The sequence below is a fragment of the Lonchura striata genome, chromosome 1 (assembly GCF_050655825.1).
Source record: "Lonchura striata isolate lonStrDom1 chromosome 1, ASM5065582v1, whole genome shotgun sequence".
Classification (NCBI taxonomy): domain Eukaryota; kingdom Metazoa; phylum Chordata; class Aves; order Passeriformes; family Estrildidae; genus Lonchura; species Lonchura striata.
In genome coordinates, this window is record NC_140703.1 from 71,479,383 (window position 1) to 71,495,051 (window position 15,669).

Genomic DNA, 15,669 nt, shown 5'->3' on the forward strand with positions numbered 1-15,669 from the left:
GGGACACATTTCACTGCACCAGGTTGCTAGAGCTCCATTCAAGCTGGCCTTGAATACTTCCAGGGGTGGGACATCCACAAAGAGGTCAAGACTAGGATAGGAGCTAACTTACATGGGGTAAGAGAAAAGCTTCAGGAACTCTTTCTGTAAGAGCTGAAGATTGGGTCTTCCCTTTCCAAGTCATGCCTGAAATGTTTTTTTGCGTTTATTGTGTGTCAGTAACAGTGTGGTTATCTCATCCTTGGTTCTCTAGGTTTGGGTAGCTCCTTTCAGCTTTCTTCTTTCATTGTAGTCTCATACTCATCTGTTTTCACCAATGTGAAATATGAACATCACTTTAGCTGTACATTAAAATGTGTTCTCAAGCTTTAGGCCATTTTTGGTCATCTACTTCCTGCCCTTTTCACAATTTAGTATCTTTTTTAAGAAAAAAGGGAACCTGTGAGTGGGTTGTAGAATTGGAGTTAGGAAGTATTGACTGTATTTCTTCCTGTTAATGTTTGCTTGCTGGTTATGCCAAGAAGCAGGCCTTAGAGATAAGCTGGCATTTGGCTGTAACACAAAATATATTTCTACAGGCTGGATTTTTTCATCTCAGGGCTCAAATGAGATGAAGAGAGCTACTTTTTCAGTCTGAGTGCTGAGATTGCTGAATCACAGTACAGGTGCAGATGTGGAGGCAAACTTGAACTGACTTCCTTCTGCAACCTTCTGCTGGCTCAGAGGGCTTCCGCAGGTGCAGTGGTAGCTCCCCTGCTCAGGTAGCCCAGCCATCCTGATCCCTTGCTGCCATGTGTAACTTCTTAACAAGTGATTTTAGGAAAAAAGCCTACAATTGTGCACTTGGATTATGTTTGTAACCTTCAAATGTTGCTAGCACTGACAGAGCTGGTGTGTCATTGAGAGGCTGTAGAGTACTAAAGCTTAGTGACTTGCATGAGTCAATTCTGCTGCCTTTGCCAGCTGAATGTCTCATAGCAAAAATGAAACTCTGTCAAGGCCTGTAACTAATGCCATCTTACACACTGTGGATAGCCATTTGCCCTTCTGTTCTTCAGGTGCGCTTATATTCATACAAGTGGGAGCTGCTTTTAATGCCCTCTCCATGGAGTCATGGAAAGGTTTGTGTTGGAAGGGGCCTTTCAAGATCCTATCCTTTTACCACTGCCCCCCAACAATGAATGGGGACACCTTTCACTAGACCATGATACTCAAATCTCAATCCAGCCTGGAACACTTCCAGAGATGGGTCCACCACTTCTGTGGGCAAACCTGTTCCAGTGTCTCCCCACTCTCATCATTAAAAAGTCACTTCTTTATGCAAATACCCTCTGTCAATTTAAAACCATCACCCTGTGTCCTGCCACTCCTGGCCTTTATTAATTTTTCTTATAAAGCCTACTTTTTATATAGAAAGTCCATGGTAAGATCACACTGAAGCCTCATCATTCCCAGGCTTTGTATAACAGCAACTTGTATTCCTTCTATTAATTTGTCTTTATTTCTGTTGAATAATTTTAGTCCCTGCAAAGAGCAGAATATGCTACCTTTTTCTGTGCAATTTCTGAAATGATACAGTATACCTAAACTTGTTTCAATTTGTTTTAAGTTGAACATCTTTGTATATGAAAGGAATCATTAAAATGCATTTAGAGGTAAAATCTGAGTAGACTGTATCTTTTGACAAGGTATATATCTTAGCTGTTGTTTTGCCAGTATTTTTTTTACTGTAATGTAGCCAAATCTCCTCAACCAATTGTTTTAGAATTGCCTGAAAATACAGATAACTCTGTAGTATTAAATTCTCTGTATGAGATATGTATTTCTGGCAGACATCTGTATATTGATTAGAGATACTTGGATTGATTAATGTTCATACCACTTGTATTACACAAATGTAATTATTAGATCCATAAATAATTGCAATTATTTTTGCTTTGAGTAATTGTATCCAGTCTGTATGTACATTTTAAAGGCAGAAATTAGTTTAAATTATGTGATGCCAAATAATTTTTGTTTTGTGAGGTTAAATATATAAACTGACTACTTATCATGTTGCTATGGTGATTAGTGAATGTTTAGTATATATGTTCATCTATAGGCTAACTTTTGACTTCTATAACTTCAATCAATTATTCTTGAAATGTTGCCATCTTTCTGATCAAAACCACTGTTCCATTCTGTACCTCTTGAAATGTGAATTGTATGCAGAGGCAGTAGAATAGCCACACTAGAAATTTACTGTGGTGTATATTGCTTGTCAAAGTGTAGTATTAGCAGTGAGATGCAACATGCTGTCTTAATTCCTTTGAGTATGTTCCAAACAGAGATTTATCTTAAAAGATTTTGAGGGATTGTTTTTTTTTTTCTTTTCCCTCCAGGATTTGCTGCTTCTTGGAGCTACAGCCATTGAAGACCGCCTGCAAGCAGGTGTTCCAGAAACAATAGCCACACTAATAAAGGCAGAAATTAAGATATGGATTCTGACAGGTGACAAACAGGAAACAGCTCTTAATATAGGTATCCATCATTCTGGTTACTCTGAGTTTGTCTGGTATGTAGCAGGTCACATGCAAAATGTGCTCAGTGTGTTTTTAAATAGAATTGCCTGCTGTTTATAGAATGGTTCCTTGGCAGTAGGGCACAGCACTGGAGAAGGGATTTTGTAGTGAAGTCTTCACTATGTGTGTCAGGCTGTATTCTTTTTTTTTAATTATTCTTGTTTTGAGGCAGAAGGGGCCCATGTAACTCTGCTTTCTGATGGTAACAGGAGAACTCTACCAGACTAATGTTTCAGAAATGGTTTTAGAGCTTTGTTTTCCTTTTCTTACTGCCTTTGAATTGAGTTTGGGATACAATGGGAAATATGATCATGCAAAGCATGTATAGTTTACAGCATCTTCCAAACCGTGTCTGTCAACATAGGTGGATTATTCAAGCTTAAATAACTGACCCTGCTGTCCCCTTACAGCACATCTATTAGTATACAGTAAAGACTTGCTAAAGGGACATATCCTGATGTAGGTACACCCCTTGTCATGCCACACCTCCCAAATGTCCCATCTTTGGCAATAGATGCCATGATGCTCTTGTGTTCTTTTTGATCTGTTTTTCTCCCTATCACTTGTAAGTCTGACCAGAGAGGAGAAGAGACAGAGTTGCACTCTTGTGATATGATATCTCACTTAAGTAAGTTCAGTTAAAGAGAATTTTAGTTCTCCCAGGAATAGCCTAAAATACACCCAGACCTGTCTGTGTGCAGTTCTAAATGTAAAGTTGACCACATTATTCATATAATTAGGGAGTCTTGAAGTCAATATGAGCTCAAAAAGACTGAATAAATAGCTCCTTTAACAGAAGGTAACATATGCTGTTAGGGTTCCACAACTACATTTAGATTTGCAGATTAATCTGTTTAAATGTACAGGTGTAGATTAAAAGGAACTTTAACAATATAGGTTGCTTTCTCAAACTCATTCAAGAGTCTCTATCAATGATGCTCTGTAAATGAGCTTAAATTATTTTCAGGAAAGTTTTAGGCATTTGTAAATTTTTTTGTCTGGTTTGTTTTGTGATTTTTTAAACTTTTTTCTCTTTTGGTTGACTCGGTGAAATTTCATGATACAATCTGCTTGATTGACTAGAATTTTTGTGTGCTTCAAATTAAATTTCATATATCTTTGTATGTTGAAGGTAGTACCAAGAGGTGGAATAACTTGCTGAACTGATACAGCTGTAGTAGAAATGCAGTGGATGGCCTAGGTAGGCAATTTGTTTAAAGGTTAGTTATTTGGTTTGAATCACAATCTGCAGATTTTCCTTTCTTTACAAGCAGTAGATAACTTCAGAAGGGAAACACCATCTTTTGACTAATTAAAAAAATATAGCTATACATTTAGATGTAAGTACCTGAAATAAGTTGATGTATTAAGCAACATCAGCTACTTGAACACCAGTAAATGAGCTTATTCTGAAGACTGTGAAGGAGACTAACTTCCTGCTTTCTCTGAAACTGTTGGTTTGTTGTTTCTTTTATTATAGCAACTTGAGAAGAAGAATAATCTGACTTAAAACTTCTAAATTATCCCTTAGTTTAAGGTACAGTTTGGTAGTAAAACTCTAACTTAATTAGCTTCATGTTCAAGTTGCACTCTTCCAGTTTTTGTGTGTAACCCAATAAAACTGTAATAAACCTTCAACTTAAAACCTAATCCATGTGTGCACTATATGTTTCAGGTATTAATATGCTATCTGGGGAGAAAAAAGTGTTTTCACTTTCTCATTGTGTTATGCTTATTGACTCTTGCTTGCTGTATGGAGGTGCATGTGTATTGAGGAATATTTCAGCTCTTGGCAGCTCTGTCAAGGAGCTGGAGTACTTTGTTCTTACCACTTCCTCTCAATTCTTTGGTTGTCAGAATTTGCATATGTTTTGTTTTAGTTCTGCAAGTGAGGAGATTGTTCAAGATAAGCTTTAATACTGATCAGTCATTTGAACTCTAGCTCTTGAAAATGGGACTTCTAGGTATAGAAGCATCTTTAAGCATGACCTGCAAACAACTCTAGAAGGCTTAACTGTGTTCTTGCAGCTTCATTCTTTTTCTCACTCTGGTTCATCTTTGCCTTTCAGTGAGACAAAACCACCCATGATATATTTATTTTTGCCACCATCCTGGTTCTCAGCACACTCGCTGAACACCAGAACTGCTGTATTTCCAGCCAGTAACTTCCCTAGGAAGATATTTGTTTTTTGGGAATTGGAGTATAACTCAAGTGTGTCCCTCCCTGAACCATGAATCAGTCCCTATAGTTGAGCTGGATGCCCTTACCTGGTGTTTGCATTGATAGTTGCCTGCAAGCACTGCCTTGCAGTTGTTTGTGTTTGAGTTTGAAAAGAACCTTTTGAAGATACAGTCCTCCTGCTCTCTCCCTGATTTCATAAATCAGGTTGCTCAAAGCTTCATCCAGCCTGACCTTGAACACTTCCAGGGATGGAGCATCCATAAATTCTCTGGGCAACCCATTCCAGTCTTGTTGCTCCCATCATAATAAATATCTTCCTTATGTCCAGTCTAAACCTACCCTCTTCAAGTTTGAAATGGCTGGCCCTTGACTTGCCATTACAGGCCTTGGTAAAAAGTCTTAGTCTTGATTGTCATTTCCCCTTGTCTCTCCAGCACCTTCTTTTCTCCCGGTTAAACAACCCAAACTCTCAGCCTGTTTTCAGAGGAGAGATTTTCCAGCCCTCTGATTGCTTTTGTGGCCCTCTTCTGTACTCATTCTAACAGGTTCATGTCCATCTTGTGCTGGGGGCTGCAGGGCTGGATATGATATTCCAGGTGGAGTCATTCAACTTTTCATCACTTAGGTGCTTCTCAGTAGGGCTGCTTTTAGTCTGTTCATCCCCTAGTCTGTCCTGATGGATATTTATGGCTGTTGCAGTACAGGTGGAGGACCTTGCACTTGGCCCTGTGGAACTTGATTAGATTGTCACAGGCCTACTCCTCAAGTGGATTGAAGTTCCTCTGTCTGGCATCACTTTTCTCCAGTGTTATTTATGTGCACCATTCAGCTTCATGTTTTCTCAAGGTTTGCTGAGGGTGTGCTTGATCCCTGTCTGTCTCTGGTGTAGATAGCAAAGGACCAGTCTCAGGACTGGCCTGAGGGACACTACTCATTACTGGTTTTCATGTGAGTGTGGAACCATTGACTGTAACACTCTGGATGGAGGCATCCAGCCGATTGCTTACCCATCTAACAGGGCATCCATCAGACCTCTATCCTTCCAGCTCAGAGAAAAGAATACTTCATGGTGAGCTGTGCTTTGTTTCAGTTTGGGAGGCAAGCCATACCAGCACACTTGCCTGTATCACTATGCAAAGTTTGAACAGGGCATTTGTGCCCTCTCTAACACAGAGGATAATCATTCTTCCCTCAGATGCTGGATTCTGTATGCCTGCAGTATGAATGTGCCTGTGGGCTATGATTTTGAACTCTGGTTCAAGTAATCTTTCTCCCAGGACACTTGAAGGAAAATAAGTCCCAGAAGTAGCTGATTCATCTGCTTCATGGACTTTTAGTCAGACTTTAATTTAAAAGAGCTAGATATCAACTTACAGGTGTGGGTTGACATATTATACCTGACTTTGAACCAGCAGTTGATCTTATTTTACTCAGACAAAAGTATTGACAAAAATACTTTCCTTAGAGTGCATTTTTGTTTGCCATGTTAGTATTGCCAGTAATAACTATTACAAAACTATTACAAAGCTTAAGACATTTCTAGTAATGCTTTAAAGTTACTATTTGTACTCCTACAGTTGCCAGCTACTTTGCTTTATAGTAGTGCTATATTTTAACATCATCTTAGTTCTGAAATTGTACATAATGTATAGATTCCCTATAAACCCTTGTTAGTGTTGACTTACATTCTCCTATTCCACTCTTGATCTTTGTTTAATGTGATGGCAAGATGCAAAATAGCTTCAGTTGCAGGATAAGCTCTTTTGAGTCTGTGATTTCCAAGATGCACAGCAGAGCAACTGTTTTCCACAGCATTTTTTTTTCTTCCAGCTTGACTTCTAGAATGGCATCTTGCTCATTTTGGAAGAGGTAAAGTGAAGCAGTGAACAGTGGTTTAGAAATAACAGGTCACTATTGCAGCTGCTGTTATAATCAAATGCTACTAGAAAATCCTTTTGAATTAGTTATGCTGAATTTGTAACAGCCTACTGCACAAGACTGCTTTAGCCTAGGGAAAGAATAACCCTGTTAATGGAAGGAAGTAATTAAATTTGTAATATTCTCTTTTTCCCAACAAAAATAAGCAAGTTTTTTTTGTTTGTTTGTTTGTTTTTTTTTTCCCCAGCCTGGAACTAACTTTTAAAAATGGCAAACTGACTTGAGAAAAAAGTCAGTGTTCTGTCTGTAACTGTTGGAGGTTTTCTGCTCAGTTCTGTACTACCATCCAAGATTTGATCACAGGCAGAATCAGAGGCTGTCTGCAAAGCTTTCATGTTGTAGGCTGTGCACTGTTAGAACATATTTATCCTTTTCCCAACAGATAGGAGTTCAGTGTCATTCTGTATTGTTGTCTGAAGCAGAAATTAAACCTAGGCTCGTTAACATATATTAGCAAGGTTGCACTTGATATTAATAGTCTATGTAGCTGTGAAATGGAGGAGAAAATGAACTTCTGCAGGTAATCAAACCTGCTGCCTGAGAGTGCCTGGCTATGATACAAGATGTCTTCCTCAAAGGAAGGAGAGGGATTTACTTTCCTTACAAGAGTCACACTGCAGACATGTTAACCCTGGATTATACCTACAAAACTAGCCCAATTCTAAAATCTCTGTAGCCTGAGGAAATTATTTGCATTGCAATTGATGATCCAATATGGCCTTTGTAAGGGATCAAGAATCCCACAGATAGTTTCATGCCTCAGTGGTTCTCTTGCTGTTATAAGATATGGAAAGAGGTACTTCATCTTTTTACGGTGATTGTGGTGTTCAGCTTTTGAACCTGTCAGCCTTGCAGTTGTTCTTTACTGGGACATTAGTCTTATACTCCAATACCCTCCAGTCTCCATTTAATAAAAGTAAGAGACTTCCCAAGACCCCATTTTATTTGATAGCAATTTTTAAGCTGCTGTAATTAATTTCTATTAAAAAATAGAAAAAAATACTTTTATTGGATTTCCTTTTCCCATGTAGCATAGATGAGCAATAAAAGGTGTGTGCTTCAAATAAATTAATTCTCTGCTATTTTATGAAGCTGACATCACTCTGTCAATCCCAAGTAAACTTGCATGAGCTTTTCGGATAATGTGATGGGGTCAGTCTGATGCAAGTTTGCATTTGTCTGTTGCCATTAATATGAACAGAATGAACCTGTTTATTTATAAATAAACTTTTATAAAAATGAGAGGTTTTTTCTGTCTTGAGAGTTTTTGAATTTTGGTGTCCTGGGAAATGTACAGAACTGCCTTTTGAGTGCTCTTGTTCTTTCATGTCCCAGTCCCACACTAAGAATAATGTAGTTCAATTACCTTGTGTCTATAGGAGTTGGTAGGGGCTCTGTGAGTGTCACTGATCTGTGCTTTTTGGTGAAGCTCAGGACCTTCCCCACTGAACACTCAGGAGTAAAAAAATGCTCATGTAAGCTTTGTGTGGGCTAAGGAAGCAGAGTAGTATCAACTGAGAACATGTGTGCACTTCCAGTCATCTGGCATAGATGCAATTGTACATTTGGATCTGTTCCTGTAATGTGCTGAAGGCAAACCTGCCTTCATGTAGGCTTAAAAACAATTCATGTAGGGCTATAGGCTATATTTACTGCATCCACTTCACACAGTGTTATGTTTAATTAAAACATCTCAAGTGATGTATTTGAAAACGCAGATAGAATGCAGCCTGTGTTTCTAGTAAATCTGTCATGTTGAAGTATGTCCTATATACCAAAATTTCTAGCAGTCTGCATGATAGGAGTAACTGCTCAAAAAAGAAATTGTCATTTGACGTATAGATGCTTATCTTAAGGCTGAACTTGAACCTTAGCTAGCCTTCCAAAAAGTAAGTATTTTTATTTTATTGTCTTTTTTTTTCCCCTCCTGCAGGATACTCTTGCAGACTCATTTCACAGAGTATGTCTCTCATCCTGGTCAATGAAGATTCACTAGATGTAAGTAATCAAATTCTGATGTAATTTTTGACAGGAGGAGGTGTTGCTAACAAGATGGAAAGTTTTCAGGCTTTCACATTGAATTTCTCTTGCTTACCCTTAGGGGTAGCAAGATAAACAGTTCATGCTAAAACACAGGTGTACTGTGTAAAGTGTACTCCAGAGGTCTTCAGTCACAAACTGTGCAAATCAATCTGAAGTCTCAGAATGAGCAACTTCTTAGGTGCATGTGTTTGATTCTGCTGAAAACTGGAAAAAACTACAGCATGCCATCAGGAAAATAGTTACCTTAGTTTTAAGGTATAGATATAGGAGTAATGTTTGAAGAAAACTTGTTTTTTGGTTTTTTTCTACCTTCAGTATTGCATGGAACAGTTCTAACCACATTTGCATTGTGAGCTTGTCTATGTACAGTAGCTTGTGAGATCTAAAATAAAAATTGTTCTGCAAATGGTTGCCATGCTCTGCATATATATGCCAAAATTAAATAGAAAAATCATATATTTGTACATTAATCTTCCCAGGAGGTATCTTTCCATTTTTTCTGCTTCAATGTCCATATCAGTATTGGATATCACTTCAATATCTGATTTCCATTAGAAGTATTTTTAGGACAGATGAAAGTACCTGTAACAGGCAGCATCTGACATTTGTGTTTAGAATTGGCAGGTTGGGATTGGGTGGGAGATGCAAAGCCTGTGTCTTGGACTACCAGAGGAGTTACTGGATATCTGCAAATCTGGTTGAAGAGGGTAACACTGCTCTGCCAAAATTATTACTGGCTGAAGTGTTATTTTCCAGTTGCCTTGATGTGTTTCAAATACCTTTGTGTGTAGAAAACTTTGGTTACAGAATCCAGCTGTAAATGGTATTGGAAATTTGTCAGTAAGCATAAAAACCAGTGAAGCTTTCAGAACATGAACATGCACCTCCACTGTGTTTGCCTGTGACACCAAGCTGTGTGGTGCAGTCAGCACACTGGAGGGAAAGGATGTCATCCAAAGGCATCTGGACAGGCTTGAGAGGTGGGCCTGTGTGAACTTTGTCAAATTCAACAAGGCAAAATGCAACTTGGGTTGGGGCAGTCTCAAGCACAAGTCTAGGCTGGGAGGAGAATGGATTGAGAGCAGCCCTGAGGAAAAAGATTTGGGGCTGTTTGAACAAAAAGCGGTGCATGACCCAGCAATGTGCACTCACAGCCAAGAAAGCCAAAGGCATCCTGGGTTGCATTCAAAGAATCACAGCTGGCAGGTTGAGGGAGATGTTTCTCCCCCTCTATCTGCTCTCGTGAGACCTGACCAGGAGTGCTTTGTTCAGCTCTGGGGCTCCCAACACAAGAAACACATGAACCTCCTGGAATGAGTCCAGAGGAGGGCCACAAAGTTGACCAGATGTCTGAAGCACCTCTGCTAAGAAGACAGGCTGAGAGATTTGGGGCTGTTCAGCCTGGAGAAGAGAAGGATTTGGAGACACCTTATAGCACCTTGCAGAGTATCCAAAGGAGATCTACAAGGGAGCTGGAGAGGGACTGTTTATAAGGGCATGTAGTGATAGGGCAAGGGAGAATGACTTTAAGGTGCAAGAGGGCAGGTCTAGATTCGATATTAGCCAGGAACTCTTTACTGTGAGGGTGGTGAGACACTGGAAAAGGTTGCCCAGGGAGACTGTGGACTCCCTATCCTTGGAGGTGTTCAAGAGCAGACTAGATGGGGCTTTGAGCCAACCTAGTCAAGTGGAAGCTGTCCCTGCCCATGGCAGGGGGTTGGAGTTAGATTATCTTTAAGGTCTATTTCAACTATAACTTTTCTATAGTTCTATGGAAAAAAAAAAAGGAAATGGAGAGCCATGGCATATCAGATGAGAAAATAAACTCCTTATTGATATATATATATATATATATATATATAGTTGCTGGTGTTTCAAGTGAAGAAAATGTCATATGATACATCATGAATATTGAAGGTGACTGATACTTTAGTTCAGATAACCTATATTTTTCTAAAGCATGAGTACGAACTTGTGGAACTTCTGAACTGGGGCATCAAAAATGCTTTGCATTACTCTTGCTTTCCATCTCAAGTCTATGGGTTTTCTCCAAAGTACTCTTACTGCCATTTTTAATGTAGAATTGGATTTTATATACGTTTAAATACAAAACTTATATTTTGTTAATAATTGCCTCTAGTTCTTTCACTCTAAGGTGTCTTTAAGTACTTTTATTGCAAATTTTTCAGTATGGGGTCTCCATAGTAATATTTATTTTGTGTTGCGCCTCTAACAGAAATTTTGACTTCTGTTCAACTGAGCCTAAAATCGAAGGTTCTCACATTGAAATTCTGTAGCATTATATTTAATATATTCCACCTTTGAAATCTATTAATTCTAAAAATGAGTTTTTACAAGATCCAAGTTGAGCTTAGAGCTTTTAAATATTGATACACTTCCCCCTTTGTGCAGTCCCTGTGTGACTTTTCCCTCCCACTTCTGCTCCTTGGCATGCAGCAGTAGGTGAGATGTGATCGAACAACTGCCTTTGCTTGGTTTTGAGAGATAATTTTTTTTTCTAAATCATACACTTCAGGGGAAAAAAATCAATCACTTCTGTTCTCTTCAGAGAACTCCTGGGAATATAAAAGACTAATCCCTATCTTGATTCAGCTGAATTCTCAAAATTTAGCATAATAATCTGCAAATGTCTATCCCTTGTAGACTGTACCACATGCATACATTTACTCACTTGTTTTTTCTTTTCCTAATGGAGCTTTTTGAAATGAGAATATTTTGAGCATGAGATTTACTTTGAGTGTGATTCTTGGACTCAGTTTCTGTTTAATTAAATTGGAACACCATAAAGTCTTATTGTGCAGCTCTTAACCTGGAAAAAATTCTTTTATTGGCATCTTGTAGAATTTTGAGTTGTGGGAGCAGTGAGCAGGGTACCTGAAGAAGGGAAATTGTATGACCAGAGAGCCCCTGGCTGGAAAATCTCTAATGAGAGAGGCGATATTACAGCCAAGGAAAGCTGTGTGTGCTCCTCCCCATAAATCCTGCAAAAGGAAGAGCTGGGATCTCTGTCAGTTGCTTATCACATGTAATTGTATTTCACAGTAGTGGAGGGACAACACTGGAGGTGTTCTGAAGCTGTGGGTAGTACTTTGCTGTAAAGCAAGCAGTCTTGTTGCTGTAAAAGAAGCTACACTGTGAGTGTGTTCTACAGAACTCAAGTGCTAGGAATGACAGTCCTAGGTTATACACTGATATGTGAGTAACAGCAAATGGATGCTCCTGTATAAGAACCCTCAATGCTGGTGTCTCTTGATAAGATATGCCTAAAAGTGTAAGCAGAAGCTGGCCTTCCTTGCTTTTCCACTTGTTCAGGTATACCTTTTGTCTGCTTCACTGTTGGGATGCACCTGTTTGTGCCACCATGGTGTTTTGTAGCATTCTTAAAAAATAAGCATGGTTTCACAGTGTAATTTGTCAACCATAGTCAGTGTCTAGACTGCCCAAATAGTCTTAGTATCTGCAGGGAAGCTTTACATACAGTTATGTTTTATATTCCAGCAGTGAAGAGTGAGGGCCTGGAAAACTTGGTTATTTTGTTGTTAGTTTATTTTAGCTTTTCTGTAGGGTAACATTGCTATGAAGGTTCTGTAAGGAAGATCTATTAACCTTGAGAATATTAGATTTATTCAATTGCTTTCATGATCTTCATTTGTAATTGGCACATTTCTTTCCCATACATCTTAGAGTTAAAAATAAGGACATCTTTGGCAGGCATCATTATCCATTGTATTTAAATACTTATACATTTGTAGATCTGATATTATCTGGGAATCATGGCTCTTTTAAGAAGTAAAGCTCTGACCTGGTCATTGGACTTAGCCACACGATAGAAATAGCAGGTTTTTTGGGTTATTGTCTAAAACTTTTTCTAATAACCATTGGGAACTCAGACTGTGTAAGGGACAGCAACATGAGCAGAAGGCATTTAAAAATAATTTGTTTTTATCAGCGCATTTGTCTCTGAGCAAAGAGTATACTTAGAGTAGTGTCCTCTGTATTAGACTTCTCAGAAAGATTTGCATGCATTATGTCTTACACAGAAAGGGTTACCTTCACCTACAGAATTTCTTCAGCATATGCACCCTGTAAGTTTTTTGTGTAAATCTATATTTCAAACTCTCAAGCACAATTACAGGAGACCCTGCCAGTGAAGCTCTGGGAAACTTTGAAGGTGTTGCTTTTGGGATCATGATTTTCTTGCAGAAGCAGTGATGTCTATGCCTTGTCAGTGATGTCATGCTGATTGTTCCCAAAGAATGGACCTAAAGATATTGTCAGCTTTTCAGACTAAAACAAAAATTACCTAAAACTTCAAATGCTCCAAAGCATTGGTACTGTGTGTGCTTCAGCTGTACTAAAAGATAATAAGGTATGTAGGTACTGCTGGGAAGACAAGAACAAGCCTGGTACTGCTAATGCCATGTAGGTGCTTTGAAGGTTACATCTTGTGTGTGGCACTAGAGAGAGGGCTGGGGCTTTTATCTCCTCTGCTATCATCTGCCCATGTGCATTTAGACTAAGTTAATATTCTGGAAAACTGGTCAAAGTAAGCAAGCTCAGTTTGAGCCAAGGATCAGCTCCCCTTCAGAGGGGCATCTGCAGCAGTTCTCTAGTGCCTGGTGGCTACTAAGTTAATCCAGTCACTACTCAGCCTGGACTTGTAATCAGCTCTTCTGTCTACCACTGGGAATTTGTGGAGGAAGCTAATTAGGAAAACTAGGGATGGAATAGATTTTTCATTGTACAAAGCTTTTACTATTGCTCAAATTGCTGTTTTTCTTAGTCTAGAAATATACATCAAGCTAATAAGTAGTTACATAAGGAACAGGGTCTAGTAATCAGATAAGTCTTCAAAAATGTTAGGTAGAAGGGTTTTAGTGGTTTTTTGTTTATTTTTGAGGAACAAATGGGATATTTCATAGTCCCAGGTATTTGCTAATCTGCATAGAAAGTTAATTGTATGGATGTGGAAAATATACAGCTCTTTGTACGAAAAGCTGCTTTGATTTGAGTGTACTATGTAGAATTATAAATGAAAGAATATTGGTGTTACCTAGACCTGTAGGTTTAAGTATACACAGGACTGTGTAGCTTAAGTATTAGATTACCACTTTTTCAGGAAGTAATACTAATAGGTTTGAGCTGTGAGCGGTGAATGAGTTGGGCTCATATTTTTGTTTCATCCTACTTTTCAGAATTCATTAATGACTGTTCTCCCTTATCTGTGGCTCTGTTTTTTCTGTTAGTGTTTTCTGGCACTGTGATAGTTGGCTTGGGTGAAGTGGGGGTACTTGGACCTGAAGGAATACAAGGATCCTTAGGAGTGCTAAGAAAAGGTTACTAAATGCCTCTTCTTTCTATAAGTGGAAACTGGGGTGGGAGGGCTGGAGAATGCTTTTAAAAAACCCAAACACACTGTTTTCAAAGTTACTTTTCCTTCCATATTTTAAGTTGTAATAGCGGTCATTTCTGACAAGAGATGATTTTAGGCAGCTGGTATTTAGCAGATGTGGGCTAATGCTTTGTCTGTGCTATAGGACAGAATAGATCATATTACATACAAATAGAAAGGAGGAATTCAATGCTCCCTGAATTCCAGCTAAAATTTGCTGTCTTGTTTGTAAGAGTTCCCGTATGTTAGAGGAAAATTACTGGAAACAAACACTATTTCTCTTAAAATTGCTGATGATCTTCACATATGTGAAGATCTTATTTCAATAGATGAGTACAATAGATGAATTCAATAGATGATCTTATTTCAATAGATGATCACAGAGTATTATCCAGATCTGTTTTCTGTTGTGTGCATAACAATAGAAGTCTGGCTTCACATGGATGTTGAGGAAGGTATCTGCTGGCTTTGAAGATGGGATTCTCTGCAGCATACTGATGTGCTTATTTCTGTTAAGCACAAGAGACCATGAAAATATAAGGATGTGTAATCAAGTGTTAAACAAGTTTTTTTAATGAGATGCTACCCCGTGAAATGCAGGTTTTTCTGATATTAAAGCATGATGGTCTGTTTTAAGGGGAAAAAGATGAAGCTGGTGTCTGATGTATAGATGAGTTATGGATACTAATCCTCTTGATTGACATGGTTAATACTGCACATCTGTAGAAAGAATTCAGATTCGTCTTTTGTATTGAAGGACAAGAACTAAATAGTCCTTCTTCAAGATACTTTTGTATCTGATCTTTTGCTTTCATTGGAGGAGTTTCTTGTTCATGCAAGTTTGTCTGGGGGTTTTAAGAATAAGCAGTCTTCCTTTCTTGGTGTGGAGCCAACTTAAAGCAATACGATTTATTCATCTGCAGTGTTAACTTAATGAGGATAGTAGAGAACTTCTTCAGGGTGACAGGGTGTATTGTGAGCAAGTATTTGGAAAGCAGAGATACAGGTATCTGTGGTCTTACTTTTGTGTTTCCCATAATATTGACTTGCTACTACTTTGTTAAACAAATTTTTAAAAATTCTTTCCTTTTTCATAATAATTAGAGAATCATTCTTGCAACTGGAGCTTGATTGCTCCAAGCCTTCTCATCAGTCACATAAAGGAATACATTTCCTTCACAGGAGAATTAAGGAAAAAAAGATCTTTTGCATCTGGTTGAAGCTAGAAAATGTCCCACAGAATTTCTCTGGGTTGACTGGTCTGTCAGAAACTAGAATTAAGCAGTTCTGCAGCTGTATGAATTTAATACCTAAGTATGTGTTCCCTCTGCTTTTTAGCCTTCTGCATAGAGTAGAACCAATCTACTCTACACAAGGAATCTTGTGGAAATCGCTAGGCTTTTTATATAACTTTTTTATTATGTTGTAAGCTTTTTTTTTTAATGTGAGACTGTGTCAAAGTGCATTTTCTCACTATCTCTATTGTTTAACTGACATAGTGATGTTAGAGGATTAGTGTTGCTCTTTCATAT

At 38.4% G+C, this 15,669-nt stretch overlaps 1 protein-coding gene across 6 annotated transcripts in view; it reads left to right on the forward strand.

The window, feature by feature from the left end:
- Positions 1 to 15,669, forward strand: part of ATP8A2 (ATPase phospholipid transporting 8A2) — a 317,425-nt gene that overhangs the window by 85,339 nt on the left and 216,417 nt on the right. For all 6 annotated transcript variants that reach the window (XM_021530648.4, XM_085580332.1, XM_085580328.1 and 3 more), the window contains 2 exons: positions 2,382 to 2,520; positions 8,615 to 8,679. In XM_021530648.4, coding sequence (XP_021386323.3) covers positions 2,382 to 2,520; positions 8,615 to 8,679 — 204 coding nt within the window. The remainder of the gene's footprint in view (positions 1 to 2,381; positions 2,521 to 8,614; positions 8,680 to 15,669) is intronic.